The sequence below is a fragment of the Diabrotica virgifera genome, chromosome 6, assembly GCF_917563875.1.
Source record: "Diabrotica virgifera virgifera chromosome 6, PGI_DIABVI_V3a".
NCBI lineage: Eukaryota > Metazoa > Arthropoda > Insecta > Coleoptera > Chrysomelidae > Diabrotica > Diabrotica virgifera.
This window is the reverse complement of record NC_065448.1, coordinates 224,319,686-224,342,384: the sequence shown is the minus strand read 5'-3', so window position 1 is coordinate 224,342,384 and position 22,699 is coordinate 224,319,686. Positions and strand designations below refer to the sequence as shown.

The window sequence follows — 22,699 nt, the reverse complement described above, 5'->3', positions numbered from 1 at the left end:
GTTTTGTAGGTATTATTTATAAATATTTTATTGATACTTAATATATATAATACCGTTTGGTATGGACTACTGTTCTACTAATAACCATATATTTATAATAACTTTGGGTTTCATATTGCATAATTTTTTAATAGAGGAAAATACAATAGTTCCAATTTGGATCAAACTGAAGATAATTATAATGCAAATATTTTAGCACAAATATCAAAACAAAATAAAAAACACAAATAATCAACAGTCAACGTAAAAATTCTAGTTATTATAACATTAAAATATTTGTTTTTAAAAGTTTATAAATTTTATAAAATCCTTAAAATCAGCTGTAGACGCAGTACTACCACCAAACCAATGTAACGTGACAGGGTGACAAACAAAATTTCGACCAATCACGTGCCGAATTTCATACAGTTTTCGATACAAGAACTTGCATAGTGTCATACAGGGCACAAATGTACGTACAAGAAATGATACAAGAAAATGTATACAAGAAACGATATCAGAAACGATATTAGAAATGATACAAGAAAATGCATAGTGTCATACAGCCTTTAGGAAATATCCATGTTTCATCTAAATATACAAAAGTTGACCCTTCTTCTTTAAATTTGTTATATTTTCTCAGAAACTCAATTCTCTTGTGTACAACAGGACTTCTTTCAAAAAGCGCTTTTCTGTTATCCTCTTTTTTAAATTTGAATCCTATGTTATGTAGGACTTGCCATAAACTTGTTCTGCCGATGTCACCAAATTTCCTCTTTTAACTTAATTAAAATTGTATCTAAAGTCACATGTTCCTTATTTGCACGCATTTGATATATTACGAATTTGAACTTTTTGTCCTTCGAACATATCGTTCGTTTTTAATGACAGTCGAGTATGGTGGTGATCGTTTTCCGGCACTTCACTATAGGGCTTTTCCTCGATTGTCATTTGTTTCGAGCTTCTGTCATGTGTCACATAATATTAATATATCTACGTCATACGTCTTTGGTTTGTATCATTGGCAATACCAATAACGTATGACGTAGATATATTAATATTATGTTACACATGACAGAAGCTCGAAACAAATGACTGTGAATGAAAAGCCCTATTCTCGTTTTTAATTGTAGATCTTAATTCCGATTCGCTAATTCCTAAAGCATCGCACACGCGTTGTTGTACAGACGTTACCGATTTTAAAGGACCACCATTGTTTTTTTCCGCAATAAAGTACTTATGTAGGTTACAAATTAGAGTATCTACATCTAAAACACGTCTTGGCATTTCGGTTAAACAGCACGAACAGATTCTCACAAAATTAACAATATAAGACGTTACCAATTCGACAGAATAAATTTAACTGGAAGATAACAAATGTCCTTATAGTTTCTTATAGCATTCCTGATTTGTTTGTCGACCCATGTAGTTAAATTGTAATGTAATGTAAATGTTAATGTAAATGTCGACCTATTAAAATTGCATTAGTTTGTCATACTTTCTCTAATTTGGTTTTGCACCTATGTGGGTAATTCTATTTACTAATATAAACTATATACTGTATATACTCGTATACTGTAAATACGAGTAGATGCAAAATTTACTGAATGCATTAACATTATTTAGTGGTGGCCGCATATCGAAATAACTACTCTGTGATAAACCACATAACGAATTAGTTACTCTGCGGTAGACCGCATATTGGATGGTAGACCGCATATCGAATCGGCACTAATCTATATATTTTTTCGTATTTAAAATATTACTTGCGGGTAAATCCTAATTGTTCTTTTAGTCAAGGAAGTCTCTTCGCCTCTGCTCGGGAAAATGTTCTAGTCAGATGTTTTGCATAATCTTACTCCTAACATATACTACTAACTATAAGTTATTATTAAGTTTTTGCTAAGAAAGGTATTTCTAACAAGGGTGCATTGTATTTTATTATTTATCTTATTATTTTTCCTTAAATTATTCTGTTTATTAAATTTTAATCAAAAAATTACTAAAAATTCAATAATTAAATAGATATTGGCCCTCTACGCACCCGAGGTCTACGCTTATGGTACTGGTATACCTAAAATATTACAATCGACCTGCTGATTCGTTTGTTTCTTTATTAATCCGTGACCGGTGTATCCCTACCGAATAGACAGGTATAAATAATCATTGCTATTAATTTTGTTTTATTCATGCTATTATTTCAGTTCATATAATCTTTTTCAATTCCTGTCATCGAAATCAATATTTGCCATCGGAACAATTAGAGTAAACTGTCTTTTCCATCCAGCGTTGTGAGTGATAAGGATCTAAAAAAGATAGGCCGAGGATATTCTGCTATCTCCTTTAGTAGGGATGGTATTATATTTACCAAATAGTATGACAATAAGGCTGTTATTACGGCCTCAAATTTCGTCGGAATTGGACAAGAGGATCAATGTACCAGATGGAACAAAGCTACGAAAACTCATATACAAGTCTCAAGACCCGAATCCATAAGATTGTATAATAAAAACATGGGCAGAGTAGATAAATTAAGATTTTTTGCTTAGCATATATATCGCTCATACATTCGTTCCAAAAAGTGGACAGTACGAATGATATGCCATGGCATTTATATGGCTTTAATTAACTCTTGGTTAGAATATAAACAGCAAGCCGAAGCTTTGGGTGTGCCAAGAACATCTTCGATTTGCTTGGGTTCCGAGAGAGTGTCGCGGAACATCTCATCTTGTTTAGACCTGCTCCCAAAGGAGGACCAATCGATCAAAATGATGATGTGCCAGCGAAAAGGACACGTTATGAATCTATTCCATATAACGAGATGAGGTATGATGGCCATGACCACATGCCACTTGTCGATAAGAAAAATTAAAATACGACATGCAAGCTTGAAATGTGCAAATATATAATTCATATTTATTGTTTAAACTCTAATGTACATTTATGCATAATTAAGGGTAGAAATTGTTTCGGTAATTATTTTCATTCCAAATCATAGTAATAAGTAGTATTTATTTGTATTTCAATAAATATTACGTTTTTATAATAAATAATTTCAGTTTGTTTTTTTTTAACTTTATACTAAGTAATTTTGTCCCTAGAAAAGGACATTGTCCAAAATCCAAAATATTGAAAATTTGGAAATGTTAGACACTAAATATGCCACAAATAAGGTAAATTATGTAAATTCAAATCTAGTTTCGTGACACCCAAATGGTTTATCCCTTTGAATGGACAAATACACTGAAAAGGTTAAGGTAAACTTGTTGCTTATTCCCAACAAAATAGTAAAGTGCATTAAGATACCACAACAAAATAACTTAAGAATAATCAGTAGTAATTGCACAAGAGCTCTGAAATTATTGAATTTTTCCCGAGTGACACTTTGACAGTTTTAATTTCACGAGCCGAAGGCGAGTGAAATTATGTCAAAGTGTCACGAGAGCAAAAATTCTATATTAATTTCAGAGGTCGAGTGCAATTTGTTGCGATTATTTCATGAATAAAACTGTTCAAAACCGAAATTTTATTGTAATTTATTTATATAAGTACCATTAAATACACAGTTTTTATAAATATTTGACGATTGAAAGTCATCACTTTTATAATTTTTAAAACATTAGTTGTCATTAATGTCACTGAATGTATTTTTTCGTAGCAACAAAGGGCATCTGACGTAATATACTTAACGACGGGAGATTATCGAAAATTATCGATTTAATCCACATTTCTGTAGCTTTCTATTGGTCAGAATCTCCTATGAATGAAATAATCCTTATCATTGTATCTCCAGCGTCTTTTCAAATGAATTGTTTGCGTAAAATTAAAAGAAATGTTACACTTCGCAAGGATTTTCTTCAGTGTATGTTCTCAACTATTTCACATCTGTAAGGTTTTCTTCAGTGTGAGTCGTCATGTGTGATTTCAAAGTACTGGCATGAGAATACTGTTTCAAACAAATATGACACTTATAAGGCTTTTCTCCAGTGTGTGTTCTCAAATGTGTTTTCAAACTAAATGCCTGAGTAACGCGATTCAAACAAATATCACACTTGTAAGGCTTTTCTCCAGTGTGAGTCATCATATGTGATTTCAAATGACCGGCTTGAGTAAACTGCTTAAGACAAATTTCGCATTTGTATGGCTTTTCTCCTGTGTGAGTCATCATATGTATTTTCAGAATCCTTGGTACAATAAACTGTTTCAAACAAATTTCACATCTATGTTTTTCCCCAGCGTGAGTCATCATATGGAATTTTAAATGACGGCTTGAATAAACTGCTTAAGTCAAATCTCGGACTTATAGGGCTTTTCTCCAGTGTGAGTCATCACATGTGATTTCAAACTACTGGCTTGAGTAAACTGCTTAAGGAAAATCTCGCACTTGTAAGGATTTTCTCCAGTGTGTGTTCTGAAATGTCTTTTCAATGCCCTTGCGTCAGTAAACTGCTTAAAACAAATTTCACACTTGTAAGGTTTTTCTCCAGTGTGAATCATCACATGTGATTTCAAACTCCCTGCCCGAGTAAACTGCTTAAGACAAATTTTGCACTTATAGGGCTTTTCTCCAGTATGAGCATTGTATGTGATTTCAGGGTACATGCAGCCGTAAATGGTGTTAAACAAATTCCACCCTTGTAAGGTCCATTTCCAGCTTGAACTTTCATATTTTTACTTAATATTCTTTCTTCAATGTTACTACCCAAATCTTCTTCTTCATGAGATGAATGTTCAGGTGTTTTCATCATTTTTATTCTGATGTTATTGACTGAACAACTTTTTTTCGTTTCTGTATTTTAATTATCGTCATTATCATTACATACAACCAATTATTGTGGCTTAACCCCATTAAAAATATCATTGTCAACATAAAAATGTTTAATAAATAAAATGATGATATTATGACAGTTTTATATTAAAAAAATGGCCCGATTTTCATTGAAAAGTTCCGGATTTCAGGTATTTTTTCAGCCGTGTGCCGAATTTGACTAAATAGGAGTTGGTCACATTACGTATAACACATTTAAGTTTTGCACCAGAACATGTCGATTGGGATATTAACGACTGGGCTAATATTATTTTTATTGATGTGATCAAGATTTGCACTTTGTGGATCCGACAGTGCAAAGTGTCTGTCGGATCCACGAAGGATCTTGACTCAGCAGTAAAAAGAATATTAGTCCAGTCGATAATATCACAAGTAAAAGGCCAAATAATTAAAGCCAGTAGAACGGCCGGAAGCCTAAACGACACAATTTGGAAAAACAAACACCTAACAGTGGAAACAAAAGCCCGAATATATTTATTTAAATTTCTACATTAATAGTTTTTATCATTTTATGTACCTAACCTCAAACTCTCTATCCGTGTGCTTTGTTACGATCATCTTTTTACCTAGTAACATGGACGTTGTAATCAAATAATTTAACTAGTAATCATTGCTATTAATTTTGTTTTATTCCTTTGCCATTTGGTACTTTTACGATTATTGACTTGATGTCACTAATATATGGCTTGTCTTCTAGTTTTTGGGAATAAAAATCACCTTTCTCCCTTCGGGAGCCTCAAGCATCCTCCATCGCTGGCGATACAACCATGAGGACCATATAATGACCATCTAGACTGCAACGACCAACCAACATCCGTAGGCCTGGCACATTTAGGACCTCAGAGCCAGTCGCAGAAACAGCAGTACCATTCTACATCAAGGAGTTACCATTGAACAAATACCAAAAGCCATAAGTATAATCCAAGAATTGTTGGTTGTTGGCATGTGAATATATATTATGTTATTGAATTTAATAAATAATATTTTATTATATCTTTATTGAGGAATATACATGAGTAGTTAAATTATTGTTCTGTTTGCTTTCAATCCAGATGTTCATTGCTCATACTTTTGATTAGGACAAGACGAACACACAACTTGGGAATCTGAGCTAGGCTAGGGTGAACGATAACTATCATGGTTGATTTGAAATATTATTTTTCAATGGTATTTCGGTTATCTGGGGCAGTTTATTGTGAAATGTGTTTTCAAATTCCTTGCATATAACTGTTTCACACAAATTTCACATCTGTGAGGCTTTTTCCAGTGTGAGTCATCATGTGTGATTTCAAATGGTCGGCTCGAGTAAGCTGCTTAAAACAGATTTCGCACTTGTAAGGCTTTTCTCCAGTGTGTATTCTCAAGTGTCTTTTCAAAGTATTTGCCGCAGTAAACTGCTTCAAACAAAATTCACATCTGTGAAGATTTACTCCAGTGTGAGTCATGATATGTGATTTAAAATGACCGGCTCGAGTAAATTGCTTACGACAAATCTCGCACTTGTAAGGTTTTTCTCCAGTGTGAGTCATCATGTGCGATTTCAAAAGAGAGGCTTGAGTAAACCGCTTAAAACAAATATCACACTGATAAGGCTTTTCTCCTGTGTGAGTCATTACATGTGATTTCAAATGACTAGCTTGAGCAAACCGCTTAAAACAAATTTTACATTTGTAAGACTTTTCTCCAGTGTGAGTTGTCATGTGTGATTTCAAATTACTGGCTTGAGTAAACTGCTTAAGACAAATCTCGCACTTGTAAGGCTTTTCTCCAGTGTGAATCATGTGTGATTTCAAAAGACAGGCTTGAGTAAACCGCTTAAAACAAATATCACACTTATAAGGCTTTTCTCCTGTGTGAGTCATTACATGTGATTTCAAATGACTAGCTTGAGCAAACCGCTTAAAACAAATTTTACATTTGTAAGACTTTTTTCCAGTGTGAGTTGTCATGTGTGATTTCAAATTACTGGCTTGAGTAAACTGCTTCAGACAAATCTCGCACTTGTAAGGCTTTTCACCAGTGTGAGTCACCATATGTGATTTCAAAGCACTTGGTGCACTAAACTTTTTCAAACAAGTATCACACTTATAAGGCTTTTCATCAGTGTGAGTCATCATATGTGATTTCAGGGTACATGCTGCAGTGAATGGTGTTAAACAAATTGCACATGTGTAAGGTCCATTTCCAGCTTGAACTTTCATATTTTTACTTATTGTTTTTTCTTTAATGTATCTACCCAAATCTTCTTCATGAGATGAATGTTCAGATATTTTCATTATTTTTATTTTGTTCTTATTGCCTGAACCACCTAAAATATAAACCAAATGTACACGTTTCAGTATGCAGACAAAATGCAGAAACTACACTAAGCATCAAGATTAACGCACCACCTTAAAAATGGGACATTTTTGACGTTTCGTATTTCCTAAACCTGTTGTCCGATTTGAGTGATTTTTTAGTATATTATAGCTTTATTCTTCAAGAACATCGATGTAATACTATTATTGCTAAAGAGATAAGTGTCATTGTATACCGGGTGTAATATTGATAGTGTGTTTTTTCCTCAAAGTTTGGAACTGGAACACCCTGTGGAATATTGTAGCGTATATAAAATATTGAAATTAAAACTAAACTGTAGCCTTCTTAACATTTTGCTTTTTGATTCATTCGATTAAGTTGGATAATAAAAAGTTAAGTACTTTAACAAACAGCAATGTATTGCAAACAGCAATCAATACAGGGTGTTTCTAAATAAGTGCGACAAACTTTAAGGGGTAATTCTGCATGAAAAAATAATGACCGTTTGCTTTATAAACATATGTCCGCAAATGCTTTGTTTCCGAGATACGGGTTGTTGAATTTTTTCTTACAAACTGACGATTTGTTTATTGCTCTAAAACTGGCGATATGCAAATTAAATTTGGTAGGTTTTAAGGAGTTTTTTTGACATACAATTAAGAATCGTATATTCACCATTGGCGTGCCTACGGGTATAAACATTTTAGATACATTCCGTATGCACGCCAATGGTGAATATAAAACTCTTGATTGTATGTCAAAAAAATGCACAATAAGTACCCCTTAAAACCCACCAAATTTAATTTGTATATCTCAACCGGTTTTAGAGCAAGAAATAAATCGTCAGTTTGTAAGAAAAAATTCAACATGCCGTATCTCGGAAACAAAGCATTTGCGGACATATGATTATTACGCAAACGGTCAATATTTGTTCATGCAGAATTACTACTTAAAGTTTGTCGCACTTATTTAGAAACACCCTGTATTGATGAATAACATGGCTAGTTGTTAAAGTACCTAACTTTTTTATTATCCCACATAAGCGAATGAATCAAAAAGCAAAATGTTAAAGAAGCATAAGTATTTTATATACGCTAGAATATTCCACAGGGTGTTCTAAACTTTGAGGAAAAAACACACTATCATTGTTACACCCGGTATACAATGATACTTACCTGTTTAGCAACAATATTATTACATCGATATTCTTGAAAAATAAAGCTATAATGTACTAAAAAAATCACTAAAATCGGATAACGGGTTTAGGAAATACGAGCCATCAAAAATGTCCAATTTTTAAGGTGGTGCGTTAATTTTGATGATTAGTGTATAAAAAGAATAAAAAGTAAAAAAAGTGTAGAAGAAATAAATGAAGACATTAGTGGAAGAAGGAGGTATATGACATTCTCTAAAATTTTGAGTTTCCTACTGAATGAAGGTGATATGTGACTGCTCTATTATATGAAACTTACACAGTGCCTCTAAAAAGCTTAATGAGATTGTTATTAATCTTTTTAGAGCATTAGAGTTTAATAATGTTATTACTAAGCTTTATATATGTGCAGTGTAAGTTTCATATGATGGAGAAGTCACAGATTACCTTCATTCAATAGGAAACTTAGGGCGAAACCAGACGGACCACTCTGCAGCGCTACTCTGTGGATCCACAAAGCAGCTTCCGATGAACCTTGTTTGTTTATTTATGTCCAATAGTGGGGTCCCATCTAGGCCAGAAAAGGTTTTATTGTTTGTTGTTGAAAACAAAACGATAAGATATCAGTTAAAAGGGAGTTGCGCAGGCTAATATGTTTAGATACATTCAATGTCATCATCTCCTTAAGGGCCTCTTTCACTCAGTTGTCAGGTTGTATCAAACTATTTTACTCCTGTAGGATACCAGATGTACTGGTTGATTTTTTATGTGCTTCTTTATGTGATACAGCTGTTTTCTCTTCTTAATTCCATTTATGGAGTTTATTGGTATTTTTTCAAAAGTGTTGAATTTTGAGACTGATTTTGACGATCACACTTTTTTAAAAAAAATATTAGCCACCAAGTTTTTAATCGTTTGAACGAACTTACTGTTTTTTTTACACCCATTACATTAAACGCCGCACCCTTCCAAACTATCTACTTCGCAGCGTAGTCGCCGGCGCTAGAAAATCGCCTGTTTCAGCAGAGTCCACAGAGGAGCGCTGCAGAGTGGCCCGTCTGGTTTCGCCCTTAAAATTTTAAAGAATGTCACATACCTCCTTCTTCCACTTAGGTCTTCAAATGTTTCCAGTTTATGGTTATTTACACTACACCAAGAAATTAACGCACCACCTTCAAAATGGGTCATTTTTGATGTCTCAAATTTCCTAAACCTGTTGTCCGATTTAAGTGATTTTTTTAGTATGTATTATTCTTTAATAATATAGCTGTATTAAAATTGTTGCTAGACAGGTAAATTATCATTGTATACCGGGTGTACCAATCAAACTGTGTTTCACCTTTTCTCAAAGTTCACTACAGCCTGTGGAATGTTCTAGCATTTATAAAATACTGAAATTAAACATTCGAGGGAGGAAAAGGCACTTTACTCCCATGTTATACATATGGTTTTTCCACCTTCCTCAAATAACAAGTCATTTTTCATTTTTACTTAATTTATTTATGTAACTAACCAACAAAATTTATTAAAACTAAAACTAACAAGTAGGTGCAATATAACTGTCAACTGTCAAATATAAGTCAAATTATTAATGTAAACATTGTTAAATCAAAATAACAATTTAATGTTTTTTATCATTCTGCAAAATACATGGGAGATGTTATACATATGGTTTTTCCACCTTCCTCAAATAACAAGTCATTTTTCATTTTTACTTAATTTATTTATGTAACTAACCAACAAAATTTATTAAAACTAAAACTAACAAGTAGGTGCAATATAACTGTCAACTGTCAAATATAAGTCAAATTATTAATGTAAACATTGTTAAATCAAAATAACAATTTAATGTTTTTTATCATTCTGCAAAATACAGGGTGTTTTATAAATAAACGTTAAAATGTATAGATACTTACGTAATAGAAAATAGATATTGTACAGGGCGTCAATAAGTTATATTTCATAAATGAAATACCATGACGTCACTTTTACTTTTCCTCCCTAGGGAGGAAAAGTACAACTTTGCTCCCTACAATCAGGTCCGGAAAAGTATATTTTCGGTAGAGGTAGGTGGAAAATATATTTTTCTATAAAAGTGTTAAAAATGCAATTTATAGCACTCCATAGGAGCGTTAAAAATGCTACTTTAACTTTAAAAATTTTAATGCACTGCAGTTAAAAGTGTTAAATTGTGAAACGTCAAAATATTTATATTTCATTTATTAACATTAATATTAATAATACAACTTGCGCAATTTGAAAAAGGTGGTTTAAAAGTTTTTCTTTTAAATTTAATTTAAACTGTATTATCGCATTTTTAACACGTTTGTAGAAAAAAACTATTAAAATTTGTTAGAATATACAAAAATAAAAGTAGACGTTATTCTATAGTTGTTATGATTTACGTATTGACAGTATAGGCAGTTTTGATGTAATGTCGAAGAATGAGCGAAGCGAATCTTTCACATATGTGCCTTAAAATTGTGCTTTTAACATTTATATCATAAATAACTATTATTATAATTTTTGTGTATTTGGACTTGTGTCTACCTCGGGAATAAGATAATAAGTAATATTTAAAGTATTTTATAATTCACTTCGTATGTTTGTCACTATGTCTGAGAAATCTTGTAGCTCGTATAAACAAAAGGGTATAGCTCAGTGGTAGAGCGTTGGGCTAAAGATCAAGAGGTCCCCGGTTCAAATCCTGGTGTTTTCTAATCTTTTTTTTAATTTTTGGTATTGTTTTAATAAAAATTTTTGGAAAGTAGTAAGTAAAAATTAATTTAATCTTTGAATAAAATACAAATAAAATGTCCGAAAGTATATTTATTTCATTGAAATCATATTTAGAAGTATAACTTCTTACGTGCGTACAAAGTACACACACATTCTTTTTTTAATCATTCGCTTATGTTGGATAAAAAGTTAGGTACAGCTGGTTCCAAAAAAAAACTGATACGACTCTTAAAGCGTATTTTGTAGAAAATTGAGCAGTGTATTTTGAAGGATAAATACTTATTATTTACATACTGTCACTGTCACTGCCAAATCTTAAAATTTGTAGATACCTAACTTATTCTGTTCAACCTCAAAAAATGGCTGTTTGTTTGTTTATTTTATTATTTGAATGTCATAATAAATATAATATAATGTCAGACCAATCATACACTGCTCAAAATGATAAAATCTTACTAAGAGTCGTATCAGTTTTTTTAGGAACCAGCTGTACTTTAACAACTAGCCATGTTCTTCATCAATACAGGGTGTTTCTAAATAAGTGTGGCCAAACTTTAAGGTGTAATTCTGCATGAAAAAAAAAATGTAAGTTTGCATTATAAACATATAGTCCGTCCGCTATAACTTTTCCCATGCGGTACGATTCATTTTCAATCAAATTAAGTCAAAACAGAAAGTAAAACGTACGCCGATGTGTGTAGTATATAGTATACAGTATACAAAATGTATATACACATCGACGTTAGTTTCAATTTATATTTTGACTTAATTTGATTGAAAATGAATCGTACCGCATGGGAAAAGTTATAGCGGATGGACTATATGTACGCAAATGCTTCGTTTCCGAGATACGGGATGTTGACATTTTTCTTGCAAACTGAGGATTTATTTATTGCTCCAAAACCAGTTGAGATATGCAATTGAAATTTGGTAGGTTTTAAGAGGTAATTATTGCGCATTGTTTGACATACAAGTAAGAATTTTATATTCTCCATGGGCACGCATACCCGGCATATTACCTGTATGCATGCCAAAATGGTGGAAGTGTGACTTTTACCTTGAGAAGACACCAGTGTTCCTCAGTTTCACTTAACACATTCAAGGACACGACTGCATATGAAGACACTTACTCCATAAAAAGACATGTCTACACTCACCGGCATGAAAAACGGGCACCCCACAAAATGGGTCATTTTTGATGTCTCGTTATTCCTAAACCGATTTAAGTGATCTTTGTAATATGTTATAGTCTTATTCTTCAACAATATCGCTGTAATAATATTGTTGCTAGAAAGGTAAATTGTCATTGTATACCGGGTGTACCAATCAAACTGTGTTTTTTTCTCAAAGTTTAACACACCCTGTTGAATATTCTAGCATTTATAAAATGCTGAAATTAAAACCCAACTATAGCCTCATGTTTTCTTAACATTCTGTTTTTTTATTCATTCGCTTATGTTGTATAATAAAAAAGTTAGGTACTTTAAAAACTAGCCATGATCTTCAGCAATACAGGATGTTTCTAAATAAGTGTGACAAACTTTAAGGGGTAATTCTGCATGAAAAAATAATAACCGTTTGCTTAATAAACGTATGTCCGGAAATGTTCGTTTCCGAGATATGGGATGTTGAATTTTTTCTGACAAACTGATGATTTATTTATTGCATTAAAAACTTTTGAGATATGCAAATGCAAATGAAATTTGGTAGGTTTTAAGAGGTAGTTATTGCACATTTTTTGACATGCAATCTCTTAAAACCTACCAAATTCCATTTGCATATCTCTATCGGTTTAGAGCAATAAGTAAATCATCAGTTTGTAAGAATTCTTATTCCTCTCTGTAAACTCTTTTAAGTATTTCAGTATGAACCAAAGTGTAAGGTGACCAAACAACCGTAGTCTACATATTATGACCTAACCAGAGAATTAAACAGCAATTTCAATATCTGCAAGTGATCTGATGCGTGTCTTTTAACAAATCCAATCTGTTTCAGTGCTTTAGCAGAGATACAGTCGGACCCGCTTATTAGAATAGCCTTTGTGCCAAGCAAAAGTATTCTTATAACCGGCATATTCTAATAACCGATCATTGGTGGTTAGTTTCGGGACCTCAAATTTCTATTCCTTGAACCGGGAAATTCCTATAACCAGTATTCTCATAAGCAGCTTCTACTGTATATTCTACATGCTCACCAAAAGATAAATCACACTGAAATATAACACCAAGATCTTTATAACCAGATACTTTTTGTATACTTTATAATACTATACAGGGTGTCCCGAAAAGATTGGTCATAAATTATACCACAGATTCTGGTGTCAAAACTAGGTTGATTGAACCTCACTTACCTATATACAATAGTGCACACAAAAAAAGTTACAGCCCTTTGAAGTTACAAAATGAAAATCGATTTTTTTTCATATATCGAAAACTTTTAAAGACTTTTTACTGAAAATGGACATGTGGCACTCTTATGGTAGTAACATCTTAAAAAAAATTAAAGTTAAATTTGTGTACCCCATAAAAATTTTATGGGGGTTTTGTTCCCTTAAACCCCCCCAAACTTTTGAGTACGTTCCAATTAAATTATTATTGTGGCACCATTAGTTAAACACATTATTTTTAAAACTTTTTTGCCTACAAGTACTTTTTCGATAAGCCAGTGTTTATCGAGATATTTTGAATATTTGTCGAATCCACCACATATTTGTATATGGTTAAGTACGATTGTAGCGACCTGTTAATTCTGAAAATTTATTTATAATTTACATTTTTAGGTATATTTTGAAAAAGAAGCCACATCTCGATAAAAGGTGACTTATCAAAAAAAGACTAAGAGGCAAAAAAGTTTTAAAAATACTGTATTTAACTAATGGTACCACAATAATAGTTTATTTAGAACGTACACAAATATTTGGGGGGTTTAAAGGAACAAAACTCCCTTAAAAGTTTTATGTAAACATATTAAAAAAGAAGCCGCATCTCGATAAAAACTGGCTTATCGACAAAATACTAAGAGACAAAAAAGTTTTAAAAACGTTGTGTTCGAAATGATAAAAAATACGAACTAGCAGGGGCCCAAAGAGGTGGAGGCGTTCTCATTGCTGCAAAGAAGAAATACAGACCAGTCTTGTTGGGTTGTAGTGACAACTTGGACTTTCAATGGGTTTTTGTAAAGTTTACTGTTAAAAGTGTGATATTTACAATGGGCTGTGTATATATTAGGTCAGGGTCTAATATCTCAGTTTATGAATCGTTCGTAGAAAGCCTGGAAGTACTTTTGATTTCTTAAATGCAACACCCAAAGGTAAAATTATTGAATCGCTAATCAATGAATTTGATTTATACTCAATTAATAATGTTAAAAATCATCTGAATTCTACATTAGATTTAATTTTAACAAATTTAACAGAAACAAATGTTATCGAGTCAGATACATCACTTGTGAATATTGATCGTTATCATCCTCCTTTAGAAATCGACATTACTTTCAAAACGCCAAATCAAACTATTGTAAATGACACAAACTTTGCACCACCACCAACATATAATTTCAAAAAAGGTAACTATATTCAACTGCATTATCTGATATACAACACTAATTGGCAAGAATGTATCAATTCAAATTCAAATAATCCAGAAATATGTGTCAATCAATTTTATAATACTCTTTATCATATACTAGATCAATGTATTCCACATAAGAAGGTAAGCCAATCAAGGAAATACCCTTTTTGGTATTCAAAAGAATTGATTAAAAAAATTAAATTAAAAAATAAATTTTTTAAGAAAACAAAAATAGATGACACATATTTACAAAAGTTTAATGAAGTTAGGAAAGATGTTAAAAAACTCATTAAAAAATGTTATAGAGAATATATTCAAAATATTGAAGGTAATATAAATAATAGTCCTAAAGAGTTTTGGCAATACCTAAAAGGGAAAAGATCAAATTCAACACTTGCGTATAAATATAAACATGAAGATGAATGTTACGAATCTGAAAGTGATATAGCAAATGCTTTTGCACGTTATTTTGAATCTATACATTCTAACACTAATCCAATAATAACAGACTCCTACAAGGAGTATGGGCTTGAACAATTATGTGTTGATTGTATAACTCTAGAAGAAATCAATATTGCAATTAAGTCTTTAAAAAGTAGTGCAGCTATAGGTGTGGATGGGATTCCTTCTTACCTGTTTAAGGCGTATTCAGAAGTCCTGTTACATCCCTTACAAATGATATTTAATAAATGTTTGGAGACAAGCACATTTCCGGATGCGCTTAAGGCAGGTAGAATAACTCCCATCCACAAATCTGGAAATACGAGTTTAATATCAAATCATCGTCCCATAACAGTATTGCCTTCTCTTTAAAAAATCTTGGAAAAAATTATGTACAATAGACTGTATACTCATGTTTCAAAAACAACTTTAATGGAAGAACAACATGGTTTCATAAACAAAAAATCAACTCAAACAAATCTGTGCATTTTCAGTCACTTATTGCTTCATCCATAAATAATTCTCAAGTTGATGTTATCTTTACTGATTTAGCAAAAGCTTTTGATAGAGTAAATCATTCAGTACTATTAAAAAAACTGAGGTCATATGCACTTTCTGACAAACTTATAAAATTTTTTGAATCTTACCTTACCAACCGTACTAATGTAGTCAAATTTGGGAACTGCTACTCAGACAGTTTTATAACCGGGTCAGGTGTACCGCAAGGTTCCATTCTTGGGCCTTTACTTTTTGTTATGTTCATAAATGACATCACCGATTATATAAAATTTGCCAAGTTTCTTCTATTTGCAGACGATTTGAAATTATTTCTTGCAATAAAAAACGAACATGACTGTATTAATTTACAACAAGATGTTAGAGGTATATCAACATTCTGTAAGAATAATGATTTGAACTTAAATGAGTCAAAATGTAAACTATTGACTTTTTCTAGAAAGCGAGAAATCATAAGAACAGATTATTTTATTAACGAAGTAAAACTTGAAAGGTTAACAAAAATCAGAGATTTAGGGGTGTTATTCACTAGCAACTTCTCCTTTAATGAACACATTCTCAAACTAACGAATGACTGTTATAGACAGTTAGGCTTTATCCTAAGATCCAGTAAAGAATTTTATTGTGATACAACAATTAAGCTTTTTAATGCATATGTGAGGTCAAAACTCGAATATTGTTGTACCATATGGAGTCCCTCCACCATATCACATGGTGATATGATAGAGAGGATTCAGAAGAAATTTTTAAGGTCTTTATATCTGAGGAAATTTGGGATTAAAGGAATGAACAGACTGCTGCGATTTAATCGGTGCGTCGACGACACGATTTTTCTCGCAATATAAGCGACAGCGTTTTTTCATGTGATGAACACATTGCTGCGATTATTCGTCGTGACGACGACGTGTTTTTTGTCATTGATCACGTTGAACCGATCACAACAACATAGTCTAGAATGGATTCTTCGGAATCGGAGGAAGATTTGATCTTGCTGGTAGCTTTAGCAGACGAGGAGGATCAAAGGTAAAATATCTAAATATATATTAAAATTAAAGATTGTCTTGTTATGTACTCACTAGGCAACTGGAAATATTATACCAAATATCTGTTTTCATATAATGTGCAAGTTTTAATATCTATTTATATTTTTTATAGAAAAAGAAAAATTTGGACTCATGAGATAAATTTGGAAAGACATCAAAAAGGAGAATTTCATACGTTAGTAGTGCCACAACTTCGAAATGACGAAAAACGTTTTTATAAATACTTCAGAATGAAAATTGCTTATTTTGATGAAATTGTAAACTTAATAAGGGAAGATATTTCTAAGCTTGATATCAATTTTCGTGAATCTATTTCAGCGGAAGAAAGACTAGCCATTACTTTGAGGTAAATCATCACTCATTGTATTTTTATTTTAATATTTTTTTATATATCAACATTACAAAGGAGTATAAACTCGTAAAAAGGTGCCTGCTGAAGTCGGAAATGATTGTTCGCAATCTGCACTGCTGGTACCTGGATTATCTTCATGGGAAATGGTTCCTTGGTCTGGCGAAATAAGTGGAGTTTCACAGAAGTTCGAATCAGAGGTGTAACTATTGGAAGTTGATGGTTGAGCACTCTGGTATAGTTTCTGCTGCTGCTGCTGCTCTTCATAATGCATTAACTCTTGCTTGGCAATTATTTCAGCAATTTGTAATTTTGTTTCGGCCTGACGTTTTCCAGAAAATTGTTTTATCAAGCCTGCATATGATAGAAACAATAAATCTGTGGAGTCTGTTTCTGTTTTTTTTCTGCTTTCAAAATATCTAATAATAGAGTCAACTGAAGTTGGTTTCGTATTTTGTACATTTCTGACTTTTCGTTTTTTTGGTTCTGGTTCTACAATCGGGGTGGTTACATCAGCGCAAGTAGCAGACTCTTTATTTTTTGTAGGTAAGGGTACCTCAGATATATCACCAATTTCACTCTCTTCATTACGCGAAATATCTACACCATCATCTTTCTCAGTTGCAGACTCTACATTAGTCACACCTTCCGGCACATTTGAAGAGGTTTTAGCAAAAAGCAAGAAAGGTTGGAACATTTTCATACTTTCAGCCCATTGCCATGTTTTATTTTGTGCACCTTGCCCAGTTCTTGTTTTGATTACTCTTAAGTATCGCACATAAGAATCACGTAAACTTCTCCACCTTCTCTTTAGTTCCTCACCTAAAAAATATACTGTTTTAGGTTTTTAGCAACAGGCGACAGCTTCAGTACAATAGGGCACAGTTATCGTGTTGGATTTTCAACAGTCTCTACAATTATAAATGAAGTATGTGAAGCTATACGTAAAAGATTACAGCCTATTTATCTTCCCGAACCGACAACAGAAATATGGCAAAAATCAGCTGAAGATTTTCTAAACATGTGGCAATTTCCTAACTGCATCGGCAGTTTGGACTGAAAACATGTAACTATAAAATGCCTTGGAAAAACCGGGTCAAACCATCTTTGTTATTTGAAAAAATTCTCAATTGTACTGATGGCCATCGTTGATGCTAATTACAAATTTATATGCATTGATGTAGGCTACGGAAAAAATAGCGACGGAGGCATATTTGAAAATTCAAACATGGGCCAGAGATTTGAAGCAGGTTTAATGAATGTTCCTGAAGATAAAAATCTTCCTGGGCAAGTGGAACCTTGTCCACATGTTTTGATTGGAGATGAGGCCTTTGCTTTGAAATCTTTTTTAATGAGACCTTTTCCCTACAAGCAATCTAGAAGTGACAGACGAAAAGAAAATTATAATACTCGTTTATGTCGAGCTAGACGTGTGGTGGAAAATGCATTTGGCATTTTAGCTCAAAAATGGCGAGTATTTTTTAGGCCAATTGAGACAAAAGTTGAAACGACAATTTCAATCGTTGAAACTTGTTGCATTTTGCATAATTTTTTACGCACTAAAGTAAACCAACAAGGACGAGAGTTTTCAGAAACTGAAGAAAATTCAGGTAGAGCTTTTATCAATATAGAAAGAGACCCAAGGCGTGCAACCAATTTAGCATTTTCAACTAGAGAAAAGTTTGTTAACTATTTTAATATTTGAAATGTGAATAAAAACTCTAAATTAAAATAATTAAAGTGAATGTATAAAAATTATAATTTAATATAATAATTAAAGTGAATAAAAACTTACAACTAAAATACTTACGGCATTCTTTCATCTCTTGACCAATTTCATCCCATATTTTATCCTTCTTTCTAATATCTTTATAGTCCTCGTGTGACAAATCATAAAGTATTGGATATTTTTTAACTAATTGTATTAATTTCTCTGTTGGAACTATTGTAAAATCGCAACGACGAAGACAGAAAACGCAACCAACTGTGATAACAAAATATAACGCAGTACTAACGTTGTCGCTGCGAGAAATCATCGCACCTATGTGTTGGTTCTCGTTAACCGCCGTGGCCATTCGTCTCGCGAAAATTTCACATTGCGATGTTGTCGTCGACGCAACGATTAAATCGCAGCAGTCTGTTCATTCCTTTATCCTTTTAAGGTTTCCTATAATTTGCAGAGAATGCTTTTTGACACTGTGTTGTTGAGCGAAAGACGTAGAAATGCCCAAATCATTTTCATATTTAATATAGTTTATCAAATCATAGATTCTCCTACGATTCTTTCATTTATAAATTTTAATGTACCAGACCAAAGACTTAGATGTAGACACACTTTATTTAAAATAACTCCAGAATATGCAAACTCCCCCATGGCAAACTGCTTAATGGCAATGAATGATTTTATCCTGAGTGAAGACCTTGACCTATATAATATGAAAAAGAGTACTATGCTACATAAACTGTGATACCCTTATTTATTGTTTTTAAAATGTATTTATTTTATTGTATTCTATTAATTATTGTATCTTGTTTCTTTCTATTGACCAACTGTGCATTTGTAATTGGCATCATTGCTGTAAATGTGCAGTATAAATAAATAAATAAACTAATGGTACCACAATAATGAATTAATTGGAACATACACCAAAGTTTGGGGGGGTTTAAGGGAACAAAACCCCCATAAAATTTTTATGGGGTGGAAAAATTTCACTATAATTTTGTTTTATGATGTTTCTGCTATAATAATGATACATGTCTATTTTCAACAAAAACTCTCTAATAGTTTTCGATATATTGAAAAAAATCGATTTTCATTTTGTAACTTCAAAGGGCTGTAACTTTTTTTGTGAGCACATTTGTACTAAGATAAGTTAGGTTCAATCGAACTATTTTTGACCCCAGAATGTGTGGTATAATTTATGACCAATCTTTTCGGGACACCCTGTATAATCACCACATAGTACTAAGTTTCCACACTTCTCCATAACATATTCAACTGAACTGCAATGTAACATGTATACATTTAGGTCGGATGCAGGAGGGATATAAACTCCACCCATAACTATGCACTTATTATTAATTTTCAGTGATACAAAAATTTGTTCTACTTCACAATCAGGGATTATCACTTTCTGCGCACTTATGTCATTTTTAACAGCAATCAACACACCTCCACCCCTAGTTTTTCCTGTAGAAGCAGGATTGCGATCATTTCAAAAGAAAAACAAAATTAAACCAATCGACATTAATCCACTTACCATTAAGCAACCAAGAAACGAAAAACTTTGAAGCCATTTATCTCAAAACTATGTTTTGGCGCTTGGTCAAGTTATGCATAACGCCGTCCATATGATAATTACATTGAGCTATGGCAATTTCCAGAGACTTTAGTTTAGTTCTTAATCCAGCAACATTTTGATAATAAATTAATAAAGGAGGTGAGCTTATATGTTTCGTTGTGTCTAGTTTTTTTGTGTGGAATTATCATTTTTGCAAATTTCAGGTATACCTTTAACATTTCGTATAAATAAATCTTTCTCACTTTGTTCTTGGCGTTTTTTGAGGTCCTCTTTAACTTTATTGAGTTTGTTGAGTTGCTGGGGAGTTAGATCAGAATTTATAAATATCTTTTTTGCTTTGTCAACGTGAATCTTATTTTTTTAAATATTCATTACATCAAAAGAATTTGTTAATACAATTTTTAGGTTACTGAAAAATTTTAAGATTGCATCAAATATCTACCCAAAAATGTATCTCGCGCTATTAACTTAATTTACAGAATGTTTATTATTTATTTGGATGCCTCACCTGGTTGATTTTCCTCTGGTTCTGGTTCATCCTTCAGGTCTTGAAGATCTATTATTGACCTGGATAGATTCTCTAGACCTTTTTGGTCGTATCCTCCAAACTCTTCCTTTTTAACTTTAACTTCCAGAGCTAATAAATAAGTTGAATGATAATTGAAAAATGCCTATGATCATAAATTATTAAGTAAACGATTATTTACTTCTCCATCTCACCTGGGTAATCTTCCTTTGGTTCATTTTTTAAGTTTCGGAGATCTACTGATGTACCTAGATGACCTTCTGATGTTTGGTCATATTCAGTAAACTCTTTCTTAATTTCACTTTTAACTTCCATAACTACTAAAGGAATTTATTTATTGTATTTGTAATTAAAATAAGGGACAACATCAAGTTTAGGGCAACCAAACATAACCAATTTGTAGTTGACATTTGAGGTAATCTAAAAACACTGACAGTGTTGCCATGTTGTAAAATATTTCTTACTGTAACATCTAAAATTCAAAATTGAATAGAACACAATATATAATTTAAAAATCGAAAACAAATGTAAAGTGCACTTTACATCAACAATAAATTGAACAAGAAATTGACAAAGTTATTCAAGGTCAAATTTGACTTATACAAAATACCCAATTTTGCCGTGAATAAAAAGAAAATAAAGAAATTTGACAAAATAAAACATATCCAATTGTTCTATTTCATCAAATTCCTTTATTTTCTTTTACAAACCATACATTTTGTATACGTTAAATTTGGCCTTGAATAACTTTGTCAATTTCTTGTTCAATTTATTGTTGATGTAAAGTGGACATTAGATATAAATCAGAAAATATATTAAAAGCATTAAAATTATATAAAAATCAATAGTGGCAATAGTTAACAGAAACACTAAACAATGTGAAGATTTCTAAACTGTAACTAATAAAATATCTAAAATACTAAATAGTAATAAAAAGAAACTAACTTAAACCGTAGACTGTAAACTCTAACTAATAAAATATCTAAAATACTAAATAGTAATAAAAAGAAACTAACTTAAATGAATTAACTAACCTATGAAATAAATATCTAAATTATAAAAAAAAAACATTTTAAACAAGGTCTAAATTCATATGTCTAAATTATAAACAGATATGGCAACACTGTTCACAAAATTCATGCTGTTGCATGGCCGTTGCCCTAAACTTTATGTTGTCCAAAATAAGTACATACAACCATACAACAAAACAAATATTCAATGCAATGCCTGCCTCGGGCCTCGGTGTCGGGAGATATCTCTAATCTCTGAATCTCTGGGCCCGGATTACGTACACTCGATACGCATCGTATCCGCCATGTTTTCCCATAGCGCCTTACGGGAAAACATGGCGGATACGATGCGTATCGAGTGTACGTAATCCCTATGCAGGTCGGGTGGCCTCGGCCTCAAGCGTCAAATGTGGGAATTTTTTAGCTAAGGTAAATTAAGTTGGAAAGAATGGTTAAGGGTGAGCAGCGTTGCCACATTTATTTAGGAAATAAAATGTTTAGCTAAAATCTACCAAGTTTTGTTTTTAAACCAAGAGGAGTAATTCAAATTTAGCGCGCCGTAATGCTTGTTTGTAATTGGTCCAACCTCAGGCAAGTTTACTCCACCGTTATAAAATTTTTACACTTCTGTCATTATCAGTGATGTGGGAGGGAGAATGTCTCTCCCATATCCAAAGATCTTATACACTGTCTGCCCATTAGCCCGATCAGAGAACACAAAATTTTACAAAAACCTCCAAAAAAATAAAGGAAGGATGAAAATTTGGGAATAGGTAGTTGAAATTGTCTATTATTATATAAGAAACAGTTTACAATTCTACATCCCCTCCAATTTACAAAAATTGGGTAATACGGGTTAAAAAAATTTACTCAGGAGTGAAAAAATATACGTTCAAAATAGGCCCGGAATTGGATAAAATGACTAATTCTAAGCAACTTTTGTTCT

The 22,699-nt window shown here is 32.3% G+C and overlaps 1 protein-coding gene across 1 annotated transcript in view; it reads right to left on the bottom strand.

The window, feature by feature from the left end:
• LOC126887273 (zinc finger protein 665-like) overlaps positions 1-22,699 on the bottom strand; it is a 175,796-nt gene that overhangs the window by 24,874 nt on the left and 128,223 nt on the right. The window contains exons 2-3 of the mRNA XM_050654689.1: positions 20,938-21,000; positions 20,726-20,854 (exon numbers count right to left, since the gene is read on the bottom strand). Coding sequence (XP_050510646.1) covers positions 20,726-20,854; positions 20,938-21,000 — 192 coding nt within the window. The remainder of the gene's footprint in view (positions 1-20,725; positions 20,855-20,937; positions 21,001-22,699) is intronic.